General features: G+C 37.1%; 1 protein-coding gene across 2 annotated transcripts in view; it reads left to right on the top strand.

Moving 5' to 3' along the window:
- Nucleotides 1–15,264, top strand: part of ATM (ATM serine/threonine kinase) — a 139,948-nt gene extending 124,684 nt beyond the window's left edge. For both annotated transcript variants that reach the window (XM_082844506.1, XM_082844507.1), the window contains 6 exons: nucleotides 694–859; nucleotides 2,220–2,306; nucleotides 7,099–7,213; nucleotides 7,972–8,035; nucleotides 12,227–12,363; nucleotides 12,470–15,264. In XM_082844506.1, coding sequence (XP_082700632.1) covers nucleotides 694–859; nucleotides 2,220–2,306; nucleotides 7,099–7,213; nucleotides 7,972–8,035; nucleotides 12,227–12,363; nucleotides 12,470–12,653 — 753 coding nt within the window. In that variant the 3' untranslated portion in view covers nucleotides 12,654–15,264. The remainder of the gene's footprint in view (nucleotides 1–693; nucleotides 860–2,219; nucleotides 2,307–7,098; nucleotides 7,214–7,971; nucleotides 8,036–12,226; nucleotides 12,364–12,469) is intronic.
- The last annotated feature ends 4,546 nt before the right edge of the window (nucleotides 15,265–19,810 follow it).

The raw sequence follows: 19,810 nt of genomic DNA, 5'->3' as shown, positions 1-19,810 counted from the left end.
CCGTGTTGGTGAATAGAGGAAGTGGCTGGGTTTTGCCAAAGATGAGAAGGTGAATTAGTTTGGATTTGGAAATGATCCAAGTGAAGATGTTGAGTGGGAATTTGGAGAGGCACATCAGGCTGGAGCTTATTAAAGATACCTGAGCCAAAGATACAGATTTGGAAGTATCAGTCCATAGATGAGGATTGAGCCTTTTGAAGTAGATGTGCTTTGCTTCAGGAAATTATTATATAGTAAGGAAATGTTGAAGGACAGATCTGAGATGTGTCAGCTGCTTTGCCATCCATCCGGGATTGATTTTTCCATTCTTTCTCTTTTTCCTGTTTCCTATCACACCCCTAGTGCTGGGATACACCTAAGACTATCTGGAGCTACCTTTGGCATTTTTGTGTTTACTTCCACATAGCTTACAGAATCATTCAAATTAGAATTGAATTAAAACAGATAACAGTCACTGTTGGTATGCCACCTTCCCCTAAAATTAACATGAAAACCCTAAAGGGATTATAGCTTATTATTAATTGCTTCCCTGACCAGACTTTTAGCTTCTTGTGGGTAGAGATAATATCTTGTTCATCTTTTTATTGCCTTTATTTCTATCATACTATTTTCCTATTGAAACTCCTAGTAGACTTCAGTTAAATTAGTTGAACAGAATATTCAGAAAATAATTTTATATTTTATCTATTAAAGGATGTACAAAAAAAGTCTTTTGAAGAGAAATATGAAACCTTCATGGAGATTTGCCAAAATTTTCAACCAGTTTTCCGCTACTTCTGCATGGAAAAATTCTTGGATCCAGCTGTTTGGTTTGAGAAACGATTGGCTTATACTCGGAGTGTTGCTACTTCTTCTATTGGTAACCTTCTTATACATTTTAGTAGATTCAGCACTTCCTACATTCTGAGTTACAGGGGGATGGTGGTGGTGATGGTGTTTGTTAATCAGACCATCTTCATCATTAGATCATTGTGTTTCTTTTTCATCCTGATTCTTAGCTTCTAAATGTAGCTCTTAGCTTTGGCAGGAGAGAATTTCTTTTTTCCAGGTAGGGAAATAAAGACTGGTTATTTTTCTTCATTGCTTAATAGTGAATATGGCTTATTTTCTTTCCCCTCAATGTATTATTTTCTGGGATTTTCTTTGGAAAATAATAAAACTCGTGATAATTCCATTTAAGTTATTTTCTTTAATTATTATTGTTCTTGCATACAGCCTCTATAATACCATGATATTAACACCCAAAGATTGATTCTGTTTAATAGAATTTTGGTTTTGGAATAGGAATAATGATATATATTTAAATATTCTGTGTACAATATATATTTTGGCTTTTTTTATTTCTGAGAGATTGGAATAGTTAGATAGGGCAGTTAACAAAATCTTAGAGTATGAGAACTAACAGGAATATCAGTGATCTATTGTTTTTTAATTAAAGACCACTCTTTTCATCACTTAGGTACAATACACCAGGAAGGCAGGACATGTATATTTTGAAAATTTTCTAGGTAATAATGAAACCCTCTTTTTTTCTACAATGAGAATCATTAATCTGATTCAACTAATTTAGTTTACAAACGAGAAAGTAGGCCCAGTTAATGACAGAGCTAGCCATGCACCCCAGGCATCCTGACACCCTTTCCACTATTTTTTTGTAACACCTTATAGTGTGTTTCATTAGGTTAAAAGCAATTTTAAAACATGTTATCATCTGTGTTAAAAACAGAAATGTAGTTTTTCCTGGATATATACCTGATGAAATGAATTATTGACTAATTTGTGTTAAATATAATTCATCAAGCAGAAGAAAGTTTCACTGAAGAATGAAGAATTTACCCATAGGCGCCTCAGTTTAAAAGTATACTCAATAAATATTTGAGTGTATATAGTGCACTGCTTTGGCCCTGGTAAATAATGGGTCTCAATTTTAACCACACTCAATTTTGAAGTATTAATATTTTAATATATGTGCTTATTAGTAAATGGAAAACTTTTTTAGCAAATCATGTAGGATTTGTAAAATGCAGTATAAATGAAAATGGCTGGCAAGATTTGACTTAAACTGAAAATGGCCAGTTATGTACATAATTTCCTTCAAGTAGGCAAAAAAGCCTAAGCTACTTAAAAATTATATAGAGTCAGTGGTATTAGTTGAAATTATGGCTAATTGTGTTATAGAAATAGATGATATCAGTAATTTCAGATTGTTTTTTTTCTAGTTGGTTACATACTTGGACTTGGTGATAGACATGTACAGAATATCTTGATAAATGAGCAGTCAGCAGAACTTGTACATATAGATTTAGGTAAGTAACAAAAGATATGTTTCTTTGTTCAGTAAATATTTGGTCATCAAGAAATGTTGTTTGCCTGCCAGGATATTGCAAGTATGAGAGAGAGAGAGAGATCAAAACAATAAATATTGTTTTAAAAAAAGCATAAACACAGTGATGCTGGAGGGAGTAGCTAATTCTGCCTTGGATAATGAGTGACATTTAAGCCAGATCTCAAAGAAAGAAAGGATAATCTAGAGAGAGGATAGAGCAGATATGAAGGGAGGAATAATGAAGTTGTAGCATGTTTTAGGAATGGTGAGACATTAAATGTGGCTGGAGTGAAGTTTGCATGTAGTTGAGTAGCTTGAGGTATAGATTGGTACTAGATTATAAAAAGCCAGGCCAAGAAGTTTCAACTTTAATCTGTTAAACAATGGGAAGTAAATGAAGATACATTTAATCAGGACATAATCTTATTTGATTATTGGAAAGATAATTTGGGGAACAGTATCTGTGCAGTAGGAAAACAAATTAGGATATGTTATAATAGTTTAGACGAGATAATGAAAGAAATGATTTGGACTAAAGTTGTATGAAACAGGAGTTGGATTTGGGGGACATTTTTGTAGTAATTTTGCACCAGTGATATTAGATGTGGAAATAGTGGGAGAGGGAACTCCAAGATAACTGAAGTTTCTAGCTAAGGAAAACAGCAGATTTTGTAGAGAATAAGAAACTGATGAGTTTAGTTTTGTATGTTGTTTTGAGGTATTATTGGGATTTCCAGGGGAAGTAGACAGTTTAATATATAGGAAAGCAAAGATGTTGAACATAGTAAGAGATGTAGAACTTTTCAGCAAATAGATTTTAGTTGAAGTCATTGGACTAGAGGAGGTTCTAATCTTGTACATCATCCTTGATGATGAGAACTAAGGATGGAATTGTAAGGAATCTCAGCATTAAAAAGGCTGAGTCTTGGGAATTGCCTGGTGGTCCAGTGGTTAGGACTCGGCACTTTCATTGCTGAGGGCCCAGGTTCAATCCCTGGTTGGGGAACTAAGTTCCCACAAGCTGCACAGCGAGGCCAAAAAAAAGCTGAGTCAGAAAAGAAAAAAAAAAATGAGGAATAACCAACAAGTCATAGAAAGTAGAGGTAGGGATATCTTGGAAGACAAGAGAGGATAAATTTTCATGGAGGAAGAAGTGCTGTGCTCAGTAGTATCTGATACAGAAAGGTCAAATAAGATGAATGCTGAAAATAGACCTTTGAATTTAACAATTAATCTTAGTAAACTTTGGATAGAATGGAGGAAGTAAGATTGTGAAAAGGCAAGGATTAAATGGAAGTTAAGGTTGTGTAGGCTAAGAATGTGGAACTGTTCTTCAAGAAATTTAGAAGTAAGGGAAGAATGAAGAGAAATTTGCTGCAGAGATTGGAGACACACATTTGGTCCCCTCCCCCCACTTCTTTTGGTTTTGAGGGTTTTTTGTTCTTGTTCATTTGCTTTCTTAAGATGGGAGATACTTATAGGAGAGAGACAAAGATAATTGAAATAGCAAGGGAAATCATGAAGTATGTGAAGGTGTAGCGTTGGCTTTACACTGGAAGCGTGTTAGCTTTTCCTCTAAGAGAAGAAAGGATGAGTGCTAATAGGAAAGTCTTCAGCTAGAGGGGAAAGAATTTGAGGGAAATTATATTTGCTATTCTGTTTTCTCTGAGAACTGGAAAGCATGTTTATTTGCTAATAATTGGAGGGATGGTAATTGGCCTTAAAAGAACAATAAAATTTTAAAAGTGGGTACCATGGAAATGAGACCAACGGCTGGCTAGAAAGGCATAAATAAAAAAGACATGCCAAGAATTTTAAGGGGCATTTTAGGGTGATAATCCCAAATTTGTAGTGTCATCATATGGTTTCTTCCAAGCACCCTCAGCATCCCTGGAATTTAAGTTCTAGTTTGAAGTGGTAAGTGTGGAGGAACAAGGGGCCAAGAAGATTTGAGTTACTAGTGAGAGTAATCAACTTGCAGGCTATACCTGAGCTGAGTAGGGAAGGAAGAGAGACTAAAAGACTAGAAATCTCAGTGAGTTTGAAGATTATTTAACACGAATAAAGGGGTAGAAGGAGAAGAGGTTTTAAGTGAAATGTAGAATTTAAGATTTCTTAGAAAGTACAGTTTTAGGAGATTATAAGTTCTATAGTATAAGTTTTTGCTAAGTGGTTTGCTAAGAGAGAGTAAATTGAATTTCATTAGAACAGAGAAGATCAAGAATATTATATGGTTTTCCCCAGAATGAATTCCAGAGTTAGGACAGAGAGGAAGATTGTGAGCTAGGTCCACACCAACATTCAATGAATTTGATAGGAAATCTTAGATGTTGGGTTATAATAAATATGAGGATGAGTGGAGTTGTTAGAGCCAGAATGTGGGAACTCAGTAGAGGAGTGAAATTTTGCATGAGAACAAAAGGGCAGTGCAATGGAAGCTGCAAAGTAGAGATAGGAGTATGCCAACCGATGTCCAGGCCATGCTAAACACATCTATAAATGAGAAAGGTAAATTGGTATAACCAGTTTGGAATACTGTTTGGCATTATCTGCTAAAGCTGGGAATTGTGACCCAGCAATTCCACTGTAGTAAAAATGCACGCATGTGTATAAGAATGTTCATAGTAGTACTATTCATAATAGCCCCAAATTAGAAACAGCCCCAACCCCCATCACAAATAGAATGGATGAACAGTCTACAGCCACCCTGAACGCACCTGATCTTGTTAGATCTTGGAAGCTAAGCAGTGTCAGGCCTGGTGAGTACTTGGATGGGAGAATGGATGAATGAATTTTATTGTATTCATAAAATGAAGTACTATATAACAATGAGATTGAATGAACTATAGCCACACTCAACATGGAAGACTCACAAATACAATGTTAAGTGAAAGAATGTAGATACAATAGAATATATACTGTATAATTCCATTTATGTAAAATATAAAACTGATAAAATTAATCTATAGTGTTGGAAGTCAGGATAGTGGTAAGCCTTTGAAGAGGTGTTTCGTGATTCATAGAGAGATGAGGCAGGGCTTCTGGAATGCTGGTTACATGGGTTTGTTCATTTTAAAAATCTCAATTAGCCACACACTTGAATGACTTTGATGATTTGTACACTTTTCTGTGTATCTCTTTGATTATCTGTTGCTGCATAAGAAACCACCCCAAATTTAGTAGCTTAAAACCACTATTACTATATCTTATAGTCTATGCGTTGACTGGTCTCAGCTGGAAAATTCTCACTTATGATCTTTCACACAGCTGTAGTCAGCACCTGGGGCTGAATTTACCTTAGGATTCAACTGGGCCAGTGTCCAAGATGGCTTCTTACACATTTGATGCTTCATTGCTCCTCCATGTGGCCTCTCTGTCTAGCAGAGTAACCTGAACTTCTTAAAAAGCATCTCAGGGCTCCAAGAGGAAGGAAGTAGAAGTTAAGGGTTAGCTTGCAACTGGCACAGTGTCACTTCTGCTATATTCTCTTAGAGTAGTGTCATACGACCAATCCAGATTCTTCCCTCTCTTTCTGGGACTCCAATAACAACATTAGACTATCTCACTGTATCACTTATGCCAAACCTTGTTTTTCCTTCCGCTCACCCATGGTGTCAGTGGAAACCATGTGGGGAGCCTGGACTTCCCGTGTCACCAATCTGTAGCAAGGAGCCCCCTTTCCTCTTGGATGTCAGAGGAGGCCAAGTGGGGAACCTGGTCTTCTACCACGACTTAGCAGTAAATAAGGTGGTTACTCCCAAAGCCAGCAAAAATAGAAGTGTAGATAAGATCCAGAGTCTCATAATGTAATATTTAAAAAGGTCAAAATTTCAATTGAAAATCATTTGTCAGGAAAATTGCAGTTTGAATGAAAAACAATAGACGTCAGCACTGAGGTGACAAAGATGTTAGAATTATCTGACAAAGATTTTAAAGCAGCCATCATAAAAATACTTCAAGAAGCAATTACAAACATGTTTGAAACAAGTGAAAAGGTGCTAAGTCTCAGCACAGAAATAGTTTCAACATAGAAATAGGAGATATAAAAGAGAACCAGGTGAAAATTTTATTTTCCATTTTTTGGATGATTCTCTAGAGAACTATGTTGAGTGAAAAAAGCTAATCCTCAAAGGTTACATACTGTTTGACTCCATTGATATACTTGAAATTACAAAATTATAAAAATGGAAAACAGATTAGTTATTACTGGAAGAGCAGGGGGTAGGGGTAGGCCTTGGGAGTAAGTAGGTGTGGCTAATATAGCATGAGGGATCCTTGTGTTGATGGAAATATTCTATATCTTGATTGTATCAGTGTCAACATCCTGGTTATGATATTGTACTGTAGTTTTGCAAGATGTTGCCATTGGGGAAAAGTGGATAAAAGATATATATATAGATATAGATATAGATATAGATATAGATACACACACACACACACACACATATATATATATATATATCTATCTTCTGCATTTTAAATTCTACCCTTCACTACCTCATAGTTAAAAGTCACCCTTTAACATAGAATTCTCTAATTACATCAATAAATAATTTTTTTAACTTGATTTTTTAAAATTGGAGGTGGATCTCCTGGAGAATGCTGGAGATGAAGAAGGCAGGCAGAGCAGAAACAGAATAAATGACTGTGTGTTTTAGTACTGATTGAATATTGGTGACAAATGATTTAGTGCCTCTGTAAAGTTCACATACCAGTTGAGGAAAGTAAATTAGCTATGGGACCTCCTAACCTCACTGTATTTTTTACTTCAGGAGTTGCTTTTGAACAGGGTAAAATCCTTCCTACTCCTGAAACAGTTCCCTTTAGACTCACCAGAGATATTGTGGATGGGATGGGCATTACTGGTGTAGAAGGTGTCTTCAGAAGGTAAGTCAAATAGGGTAAGGTAAGGCAGATGATTTTTGGTGTTGAAATTATTTGGATTATTGATTTCTATAGATTATAGAGTTCACCCTTACTAGAATTATTATACATTCCAGTGCTTTACCAGTACTAAGGAAAAGACCTTGGGTAAAAGCAGTAATTATTTCCCCTTCCTTCAGACCACCTGGGACCTCACCCAATATGACACACATACTGTCCTCCCTTACTGCCTCTGGAAGCAGCCCGCCTTTAATTTTCACACCTTTGTCCTCGCTAACTCTTTGTTTACTGATCAGAACTTCTCTTGTGTGCTCATTCTTGGGTATATAAATTATCTTAAAGGAGCTTATGATCTGGTACCAATTTCTGCTAAAAGAACTTTGCAGTTCCCTGTAGTTTTCCCAGCATAGGCCTACATACTCAACTTTCTTTCTTTTTTAAGTCTACATACTCATCTTTTAACAGGGCAGATTCTAGTCAAAGTAAACTGTAATTACCATAATAATCAACTGAAAGAAATGTTTCATAGTAGTATTGTGTTATTCTTATAAATGCTAAGTTCATATTCACAAATATATTTGTATTCATTTTAGAAACATCTACTGAAAACCCACTCTGCCAAGTACTATGCTCTTTGAGATATTAATTTGGGAATTATTAACAAGAATAGTCTCAGCATACTAAACATGAGTATATAGGAGGTAAAGATATGTTGAAAATGTTGGTGTATAATAAGATTCATATTTATAATGTGTTTGTAGATGCTGTGAGAAAACCATGGAGGTTATGAGAAACTCTCAGGAAACCCTGTTAACCATTGTAGAGGTAAAGTATATTATAAGGAAATCTTTATTTCTCTGCCCGATAGACTGTGTATCTTGTTAGGAAGGCACTGATTGGAAGATCAGTGCTTTGTTTTAATGAGGTGGGATGATGCTGGGCAGCAGGAGAGTAAATAGTGGCTTAGAAACTTGAGGCCTTCAGCCCCCTCAAGTTTCTTGGAATGTTACAGCACTATAAGTAACCTCTAGTCTTTAATACATACATCAGCATTTTGACATCTTAGGTACCTTGTATGGTATTATTTTCAGAATGGTTTCCTTTGGAGTTTGAAGAAAAATCAATAAGTTGTATCTCCTTTTCCCATGCCCAGGTTCAGAACCATGTAGTGAGACAGATGGAGATCAAAGTGTCAGCATTGTTACTGTAGGAACATGACTGAGCAGTGAGGGCCAAACTGGCTTGCTGCTGGTGCCACCTCAGTGCCTCTTTGCTGTCTTAACCTGGGAACAGCCCACTGAGTGGGGTTTCGGCCTACAGGGTATAAACACTCCATCAAGATCACTGCCTCATGTTGATCAGGGCAGAAAGGGAAGGAAGTCCAGCAAATTTCCAGTGCTTATGACGTTAATTCTGCCCAAGTGAGAATTGGGTACCCAAGGCAGTCATTCTCTATCCTAGTAAAGGGTATGTGGGGCAAGAGATCAGGAGAGTGTCCTCCACAGGGAAGCTTGGAAGTAGAGTTGAAGCATGCCTCCCTTACATTCTTTCAGCTTTTTGTTCCTTTAACTGGTGGTGCTGGACCTGGCTGCACTTTACTATCACCTGTATTTTTTTTTTTTTTTTTTTTTTTTTTTTTTTTTTTGCGGTACGCGGGCCTCTCACTGCCATGGCCCCTCCCATTGCGGAGCACAGGCTCCGGACGCGCAGGCTTAGCAGCCATGGCTCACGGGCCCAGCCGCTCCGCGGCATGTGGGATCCTCCCGGACCAGGGCATGAACCCGTGTCCCCTGCATCGGCAGGCAAACTCTCAGCCACTGAGCCACCAGGGAAGCCCGACCTGTATTGCTTTTAAACAACATTGATGTTGACCAAATTTGAACTAAACTTCTAGGGATGAGGCAAGAACATTTGTATTTTTTAAAAGCTTCATTGGCATTAACCATTAAGCCTGTGATCAACAAGGTGGAACTATATCCCAAGGAGGGTGAAATTTATAGTCTATTAGGGTGGTCCTGTGTCTACTGCCTTTATGAACCAAAGTCCTCTTTATGGCCCCTTTGGACTGCTGGTGGCGATATGGATTTTTGGTACAAAGAGAGTTAAAATGGGTCCCAATAGTGTGTTGATAAAGTTAACTCTTTATCAACTTGCTGTTCCCAAGGCTGGAAAAGCTTTCCCTTTTTCCCATATACATATTGTCATTTGTTTGCCATTGGTGCTGCAGCAAGAATAATTGATAACATGGATGCCTCAGTAATGCAGAAATCAAGGTCTAAAATCAAATTATCTTGCTTTTTTTGCATTTAAGACCAAAAAATCCAGACTTTTCAAATTAATTTAAGATCCAAAGAAGTTTAATGTATTCCCCAGTATTTTACTCTGTTCAGTCTCAGTCAAAAGGATTTTTGTGTCTGGGTAGATGTGGGGGTTCCTTCAGTACCGATGTCCTGAGTTAACACTTGCTAGAAGAGGGTAGTTCGTTCAAGGCTTCAGAAGTTTTATTAGTTGAATGCCAACTTGCTCGTGAGCCTCATTCTTTAAAGAGTGGTAGGAGATAAAGTTAGAGAGGTCATAGTGGGCAGATTATTTAGGGGTTTCTAACTTAGTGTGAGGATTTTAGACTTTACTAAGTAAGATGGAAACTGTTGGGGAGTTTCAGGCCACTGCATCTCCACCTGCAATAATGGTGTCACTTATAAGCTTTTATAAGCTTTGTGTGTTTTACACTGATTTGCTTAATCTTCCCTCTGTAAATCTGTCTGAATTTCCTGAAATAATTTAGTGTGGTTGTCCCAACCTTCCCAGCTGACCTCACTGTGGACTTTGTGCCTTCAGCTTTAGCAGGGTACTTCTCAGGAGTTTTGTTGGATCCCAATCCTCTGGAATGTCATTTCAGTCTCCTTTTTTGTAGTCATTACGTTTGCTCTGTTAGATTTCATTGAGCCACAGTCACTGTTTCTGATATAATAACAATTAAAACTTCTCGCTTCCTAACCCTCTTTAAGAACACTGTGACTTGGCTGCATTTCCCTTTCCTTCTCAGTACATTTGTCTCTACTGGCCTTCAAGATCTCATTTTCTTTTTCATAGTAGACCATCCTGTCTTCTAAGATTTTATCCATTCTACTAAGGTAATCTCTCCTTTTAACTCAATGGTTCTTAGCCAAGTGCAGTTTTGCTCTCTAAAGGACAGTTGGCAATGTCTGGAGACATTTTTGATTGTCATAATTGGGGCTGGGGGAGATGTGAAGGTACTATTCACATCTAGTGGGTAGAGGCAAGAGATGCCACAAAACATCCTATACACAGAGCCCTCACACCAAAGAAATATCCAGCTAAAAAATGTCAGTAGTGCCAAGATTGAGAAACCCTGCTTTAACTTAATCTATATTCCTTTCTTGTTTTTTGTTCAACCAGTCCTGTTCTGATAATAAACCTAAAGTATATTTTTTTAATTACTCCAGTTCCTCCTTGATTCCAGAATTTGCAAATATGATTCCTAACACAAGCCCTTGGGTTTGAAATAATTCAATTGTGTTGTTTCTCTGTTTCAACCAAAGAAGACCATATAGTCTGTTTATAATAGAGGCCCCTATTTCTTTTCATTAGTTGGTTAATAAAATATATGTCCCTTTGGAGAGTGAAACTGGTTTGGATCCCTGAAGTCTAAACCCATGTCAGTGCCCAATTTGAAGTCCCATAGAAACCCTTAAATTTATGGACAAACCACATATATTCAGAGTCAGTCCCTCTGTACTTTTTAATAGTCCTGGAGGATGCTCAGAACAGCATAAACAGATGACCAGTTTTTGGTACTGCTGATCTAGTATTTGTCCTGGAATTAAACGTGTAATGCTAAGGGCATTTTATAGTATCAGACTGCAGACCTACCTAGAAACACAAAAAAGGCAGCAGCAAGAAAGTATTCCAACTTTGTAATGCTGGAATATCCTGCAAAATCAGGCATTCCTGGAGTTGAGTCTTCACTTATTATTAAGACTTGTATGGTAAGCATTTGCTGAGGCCTATTTTAAAAAAATTATGTGCTTATAAACACCAGGGGCAGTTAGCTGTTCTGTATTGCCGAGGTCAAAAATCCCTGTGACCGGGCTTCCCTGGTGGCACAGTGGTTGGGAGTCCGCCTGCCGATGCAGGGGACACGGGTTTGTGCCCCGGTCCGGGAGGGTCCCGCGTGCCGCGGAGCGGCTGGGCCCGTGGGTCAGGGCCGCTGAGCCTGCACGTCCGGAGCCTGTGCTCCGTAGCGGGAAGGGCCACGGCAGTGAGAGGCCCGCGTACCGGGCCTCTGGCCATGCCAGTTATTTTAGTATTCAAATTCTACTCCATATGTAGATTTCAAGATGCCAACCATAGCACTAGACCTTGGGTTTTGAGGAGTTTTCAATAAATTATACCTTTTTTTCTCCACCCAAATTTGGAACTAATTGAGTGGAAAAGAAAGAACCTTAAGAAGCCATAGAGATCAAAATGTCATGTTTATTACTGATACAACTGTTGGAGAATATGGCTTAGGAGTAAGGTCCAAATAGGCTTGCTACTGCTGTCCAGCTCCCACAATCTAATATATCCCTTGGTACAGCTCACCTGAGGGAGAGTTGGGGTCTGCAGAGAGTTGGGGCCTGCAGAGAGTTGGGGCTTTGGCAAATGTTCTTACCGAAGAACTGATCAAGAGGAGAGGGAGAAGGAAAGAGTAACTAGTGCTTGTCTGCTTTTAATTGATTAGTTTCACCCAATCAGGAAACATGGGTCAAAGGATGTCACAGCCCCCAAAATGGAGAAAGAATGAATGCAGATGGGAGAAAAATCCGAGAACATCATGTTAGTATAGTTTCCTCCACAAGGAAACATGAAGCACATGTGATAAGTTTGCCCCTCCATCCCAGTCAACTACCATGTGACTGGCCTGTATTATTTTTATAATACTGGTTCTACTGTTTCTAAATACATCATCAAAATACACATTGTTCTTCTAATACATATGTCCTCTCTATCTAGGTCCTCCTGTATGATCCTCTCTTTGACTGGACAATGAATCCTTTGAAAGCTCTGTATTTACAGCAGAGGCCAGAGGATGAAAGTGAGCTCCACTCCACTCCAAATGCAGATGACCAGGAATGCAAACGAAATCTCAGGTGAGCAGTTTTTGGGGAAGGATCTGTTGTCAATTGTTCAGATTCTCCTATTCCCAAGGCCCTTTAAACTGTTCCATCTCATTAACCTTTGTGTTTTTTTCATTAGTGATATTGACCACAGTTTCAACAAAGTAGCTGAACGTGTCTTGATGAGACTGCAAGAGAAACTAAAAGGAGTGGAGGAAGGAACCGTGCTCAGTGTTGGTGGACAGGTGAATTTGCTCATACAACAGGCCATGGACCCCAAAAATCTCAGCCGACTTTTCCCAGGCTGGAAAGCTTGGGTGTGATATTAAGCATGTGATTGCCTTTGAATTCAGCCTTTAGAAATTGTATTTTGGCCTTCATTTTTAACCCACCCACATACTTCAAATAGGTATTAATATTGAACTAAGTAAACTAATGTGTTTTTTAAAAAACGTTTAATGCTTGCTTCATTTACCTAAAGATGCTTTGATAGTCTCAAGGAACAATTTTCTCACACTTTAGAAATAAACAGTCAGTCATGCTCTACTTCTAAGGTAAATGTTTATTTTTTCTTCTCAAGTGCATACTTGTATCATTTTCAGTAGAATCACTGACTTTTGCTTTAGCTGAAAATGCAAGCAGCATGAGTATAGCAGCAGTGCTGGCAGATTTTTCTTTAGTAGGAGTTAGAACAAATAAATATACTGCTAGTTTTGATATAGCTTTAATTAAAACTTGTTTCCCGGATATTATATATGAATGATAAAATATTAATATAAGGAAGAAAATAACTTTAAAATTGTAACCATCTGTATACCATGGTAAATATGTTTGGATTTTCAGTAGTAAGATCACTCAGTGTTACTCAGTAATGAAGGTGTTATGATATGGAGAACAAATTTCACAGACACAGTATGGTTACTATTTTTTAGAAATGTATATTAGACCTTCTCATTCTGTTCTTTTTATCTTTTAAGCCCTCTGTGTTTCCAGTACTTTATCTTTCTATGATGCCTTCATATCTGTCTTCTAGTTCATGAATTCTCTTGTCTCTATGTAATCTCCTTTTTAAACTATTCATTGGGTTTCTCCTTTCAAAAATTGTTTTCCATTTCTAGGTATGTATCATTCTTAAGATTTGCCTATTATTTGTTTCATGATGTCTAGTTGGGGTTTTTTTTTTTAACTTTAAGTTTCTGTTGTTTGTATATGTTGGTTTTTGTAATTGGTGGGCTGTTTATCCATGTATTTTGTGACTTTAGAAGGTGAGCTTATTTTCAGTAGGACCTTCTCATGGGAATCTTGAGTGACCTGGGCTAAGAATAATTCCTTCCAGAAAAGTTTTATGTCTGGTTATGTCATAGTTCCAGGGCTATCACTGACAGAGGACCACTCTTTCTTTAATTTCTTGGCTTCAGGGTTTCCTGACCTGAAGAGTACTATAAATTTACTGAGAGAAGACTCCCAGGCCAAGACAGACATTCTTCCACATTATCTCCCTGTGCTAGTCAGCAGAATGTTTTACCGATGACCCCCCTTTCACTGAGAGTGTAAGCCTGAATGTGTCCCAACCTTATGGACATGAGGGGAGGTGCATTTAATTACTACCCACTGCCTTTTTAAAGTCCTCTTACAAATGTTATAGCTGAAATTCATAGGTTAATGAGATTGGCAAGTTTGCCAGGATAGCTAGAATATCAGCTCACACATCTACCTCTCTGGTTTTTAGTTTCCTTCTGAAACTGAAAATTTTTGGCCATAAGGATTTCCCCTTTCTTACAACTTCTGCTATGTGTTTAAAAAATATTTCTTATACCTTACCTAGCATTTCTGTGTGTATTGTTGGAAGGAAAGGGTTTAGGTATCAAGTTTGATATATAGCTAGAAATGGAACTCTTCTGTCCCCATAGTGTCATTAGATAAACAAATAAAACTATTGACTTGTCTATTGGTGAATATAATCCTTCCTCCATCCTTAGGAAACTGTTCATCTCAGCTGCAGAGATTAAGAAATGGGTGATTGAACCTTGATGAATGAATAGGATGAATGAATAGGAAACCTATTTTTATTACCAAAGTGAATCAAGGGAAAGTAGCAAACTTAGAATGTCTTTATTTAAGAAATCCTTGAAATCTTCATGGGTGGAATAAGAAATTATCAGCTAGATGATAGTATAGGTAAGTGAATTTGTAGCTAATTCTTGCTAGTTGATGTATGTTATTCAAAGATCTTTGAATAACATCATTAATCTACTCTTCAGCATTGAATGGTGTGCTGTAAAGCTCCTGTCCTATTCAGATTCTAAAGATTATGACAAGATGGAACAATGTCTGGAAATGAATAAGATAGAAATCTGGGAACAAATGAGGAATGTTTAGGTTTTTAAAATATTTATGATAAAATATTTGTTGTATGCTGAGTACCTGACATACATTATATGCAGTGTCTTTTGCAAGATTAGTGATGTTATTCCAGTTTACAGGTGGGGAAAGTGAAATTTGGAAAAATAAAATAACTTGTCCAAGGGCAAAATATAATATGTTGAAGGTACAAGTTTAATATGGACAATCTCTAACTTGGAAATCTTTCAAGTGAAAAGAATCTAGGCTTTACCAGTCAGTTGCTCATAAGGTCAGTGGAAACCAAGGAGAGAAGCTACTAGAAAAGCAGATAAATTACAGACTGTTTGAACAGTTGTGTTCAGATTAAGGGAGATACTATTCGTTCCACTATTCTCTGTGCTGATCATACCACCTAATTAGTAGGTAAATAAATCCATGGCCATGATAATATATACTTAAAATATATGCACTTAGAAATGCTAAAAATTTAAATATGGCCTAAAGCAAATAAAAGCAAAGAGGAAAACCTTTGATCTTCTTAAAGATTAAAGTAGGCTAGTGTTTAAATACATAGAAAGCTAGTGTACTGGCTTGAAATATGGAGATATGTGCCACTTCAAATATTTTAGTTGTACCTTAATGAAATTATATATTTCATGTAGATTTTTTTTAGTACTATTGAATGTATTTCTTTATTACACTGTTACCTGTTTTAAAATAAATCTTAAAGAAAATGTATGCTAAGACTCATTCATTTTATTTAAATATTTGAGTGTTCTGTGCGCCAAGCATGGTGCTGGGTATACAGCAATTTACAATGCAGTGTGAACTGAGAAGCCTGCTACACAGGACCAGACCAGTATGGTTCATCTCACTCTAAATAATCTAGTAGTTTTTCTTGATTACCCTGTGACAAAAAGCCAAATGAATGTTCTTTTTTGGGGGTGCCTAGAGAGTGATCTGGTCGACATTTCTAGAGTCTAAAAAATATATACTGGAAATGACAAAGATCCTAATATTCTAAATTTGAAGTTTGCATTCCACATATTTTTGTTTTTTAAAAAATCAGTAACTTCAGTCTTTAGAGTTTCAGGCTTTTTTGTCCAGTTTCTGAAAAAGTGAATTTTGCATAAATACAGTACAAAGTTTTCACAGAGATTAGGTTCAGAATTTGGTGTGTAAGGTGAAAATCTAATGAAAATTATTCCCTGAAAAATCCCTTACTTTGCCCATAATGTACAACATGCATAATTTTTTTAATGTACAACAATATGTAAAAATATATACTTTTACACTAATATACAATGTATGATTCTAAAGCAGTGGTTCTCAGGGGGTAATTTTGCTTCCCCACTCATTTGGCAATGTCTGAAGACATTGTGAGAGCATGAAACATGGACATATAGTGTTGAAGTTTAAGATCAGTACACATTTCCAAACCAGGAGAGAAATGGTCATGATTTGACTTGTAGATCTTGCCTTGCTATAAGTGTGTGTTCATAGCTGGTCTACTGTTAACATGATTTGCTATTTTTTTTAATTTTGGTAAAATACACATAACATAAAATTTACCATCTTGACCATTTTTAAGTGTACAGTTCAGTAGTGATATAAGTACATTCACACTGTAGTACAGCCAATCTCCAGCACTCTTTTCACCTTGCAAAGCTGAAGTTCTGTACCCATTCCACAACTCTCCATTCTCCCCTCCACCCAGCCCTTGGCAACCACTATTCTATTTTCTGTCTCTCTGAATTTGACTGCTGTAGCTTCCTACTATAAGCATTTGTCTTTTTGTGACTGGCTTATTTCACTAACGTAATGTCCTTAATAAGGTTCATCCCAGTTGCTGTATATCAGAATTTCCTTCTTTTTAAAGATGGACTAATATTCCATGGTATGTATAGACCACATTTTTGTTTATCCATTTATCTGTTTGTAAACACTTGGGTTGCTTTCCCCTTTTAGCTATTATGAATAATGCTGCTATTGAGCATGGGTGAACAGATATGTCTTCAGGAATCTGTTTTTAATTCTTTTGGGTATGTACCCAGAAGTGGAATCACTGGATCATACGGTAATTCTATTTTGATTTTTTTTTTCTTTTTTTTTTCAGTATGCGGGCCTCTCACTGTTGTGGCCTCTCCCATTGTGGAGCACAGGGTCCGGACGCGCAGGCTCAGCGGCCATGGCTCACAGGCCTAGCCGCTCCACGGCATGTGGGATCTTCCCAGACCGGGGCACAAACCCATGTCCCCTGCATCGGCAGGTGGATTCTCAACCACTGCGCCACCAGGGAAGCCCCTATTTTGAATTTTTTGACGGAAACACCATGCTGTTTTCCATAGTGGCTACAGTGTTTTACATTCCCACAAACAGTGCACAAGGGTTCTGATTTTTCCACATCCTCACTGACACCTCTTATTTTCTGTTTTGTTTTTTAATAGTAGCCATCTTAATGCATGTGGAAGGGTCATTCCTGCAAGAAAAAACATTGTATACTTTATACAAATCCAATGAGTGGTATTGCAAGAAATAACGAGTTTTACGGGGGAAATATGTCCTTCAGTTAACAATTTTGAAAACCTTGTTCCGCCTTACTTAATGTTAGGTTATTTGAAAACCACCCCCAAATGTTCCCTAGTATTTAAATATTCACTATAGACTTATAATTCTTTGTAAATACTTAGTATTTCTTATTGCTTAAGCAATTTTTAAAAAATATCCCTGACTGTAAAGAGTTGGAAGTATTTTAAGAGAGAAAATGGTAATCACTCAGCTGGTTGCAGATTTGGTGGGGTTTTTTTTACTTTATTTTTTTGCGGTACGTGGGCCTCTCACTGTTGTGGCCTCTCCCGTTGCGGAGCACAGGCTCCGGGTGTCCAGGCTCACGGGCCCAGCCACTCCGCAGCATGTGGGATCTTCCCAGACCAGGGCATGAACCCATGTCCCCTGTATCGGCAGGGGGACTCTCAAACCACTGAGCCACCAGGGAAGCCCTACTTTATTTTTTTCATTGAAATATAGTTGATGTATAATATTATGTTGGTTTCAGGTATACTTCATGGTGATTTGACATTTGCATACATTATGAAATCACCTTGATAAGTCTAGTAGCTATCTGTCCTTGTACAAAGTTATTACACTATTATTGACCATATTCCTTGTGCTGTATATTATATTCCCCAGGCTTATTTATTTTATAACTGGAGGTTTGTACCACTTGCTCCCCTTCACCCATTTTGCCCCCTGCACCTTCTCCCCTCTGACAACAACCTCTGTTTGTTCTCTGCATCTGTGTCTGCTTTCATTTTGTTTTGCTTGTCTTGTTTTTTAGAATCCACATGTAAGTGAGATCATACGATATTTGTCTTTCTCTATCTGAATTATTTCACTTAACTATACTTACTTTGCCCTCTAGGTTCATCTATGTCACTGCAAGTGGTAATATTTCATCCTTTTTTTTTAAAGGCTGAGTAATATTCGATTGTATATATATACCACATCGTTTTTATCCATTCATCTATTGACTGACACTTAGGTTGCTTTCATATCTTGGCTATTGTAAATAATGCTGCTATGAACATTGGGGTGCATATATCTTTTTAAATTAGTGTTTTTGTTTTTGTTTTTTTTGAGGAGGTAAATACCCAGAAGTGAAATTGCTGGGTCATCTGTCAGTTCTATTTTTAATTTTTTGAGAACCCTCCCTATTTTTCATAGTGGCTGCACCAATTTAAAACAGTGCACCAGGGTTCCCTTTTCCTCACGTCCTCATCAACACTTGTTATTTGTTGTCTTTTTAACAATGGCCATTCTGACAGGTGTAAGGTGATATCTTGTTGTGTTTTTGATATGCATTTCCTTGATGATTGGTGATGTTGAGTATCTTTTTATGTGTCTGTTGGCCATCTGTATGTCTTCTTTGGAAAAAATATCTATTCAGGACCTCTACATTTTAATTGGGTTGTTTGGGTTTTTTGACGTTTAGTTGCATATATTTTGGATCTATCCTTTGCAAATGTCTTCTATTCAGTAGACTGCCTTTTCATTTTGTTGATACCTTTCTTCACTGTGCAAAAGCTAGTTTAATGTAATCCCATTAGTTTATTGTTGCTTTGGTTTCCCTTGCCTGAGGAGACAGATCCAAAAAAATAATGCTAACATCAGTGTCAAAGACCATACTGCCTTTGTTTCCTTCTTGGAGTTTTATGACTTCAGTTCTTAATCCAGTTTGAATTTACTTTTGTATATGGTATAGAAAAGTAGTCCAGTTTGATTATTTTGCATGTAGCTGTCCAGTTTTCTCAACACCATTTATTGAAGAGGCTGCCTTTTCCCATTGTGTGTTTTTGCATCCTTTGTTGTAGATTAATTGACCATAAGTGTGTGGGTTTATTTCTGATCTCTCTATTCTCTTCCATTGATCAGCCTATTTTTATGCCAGTACCATACTGTTTTGATTACTATAGCTTTGCAGTATTGTTTGCAGTCAGCAAGCATGATACCTCCAGCTTTGTTCTTCTTTCCCAAAATTGCTTTGGCTATTCTGGATCATCTGTGTTTCCATACAATTTATAGAATTATTTGTTTGGGTTCTGTGAAAAATGCCATTGGTATTTTGATAGGGATTGCATTGAATCTGTAGATTGCCTGTGGTAGTATGGTTATTTTAATAATATCAATTCTCCCAATCTACGAGCACAGTATATCTTTCTATTTGTTTGTGTCATCTCAGTTTCTTTCGTTAATGTCGTATAGTTTTCTGAGTACAGGTCTTTTACCTCCTTGTTTAGATTTTTTTCCTAGATATTTTATTCTTGTTGATGCAATTGTAAATGGAATTGTTTCCTTAATTTTTCTTTCTGAGAGTTTGTTGTTAGTGTATAGCAATGAAACAGATTTTTGCATATTAACCTTGTGTCCTGCAACTTAACTGAATTCCTTTATTAATTCTCATAGGTTTTTGGTGGCATCTTTAGGAATTTTTATGTCTAGTATCATGTCATCTGCAAAAAGTGACAGTTTTACTTTTCCTTTCCAATTTGGATTCCTTTTATTCCTTTTTCTCATGTGATTGCTATGGCTAGGACTTCCAATACTATGTTGAATAAAAATGGTGAGATTGAGCATCCTT

This window comes from Leucopleurus acutus (genome assembly GCF_964270905.1).
Source record: "Leucopleurus acutus genome assembly, chromosome: 8".
Lineage (NCBI taxonomy): Eukaryota > Metazoa > Chordata > Mammalia > Artiodactyla > Delphinidae > Leucopleurus > Leucopleurus acutus.
Note: the sequence above shows the minus strand (reverse complement) of the source record. Positions and strands in the feature narration are given on the sequence as shown.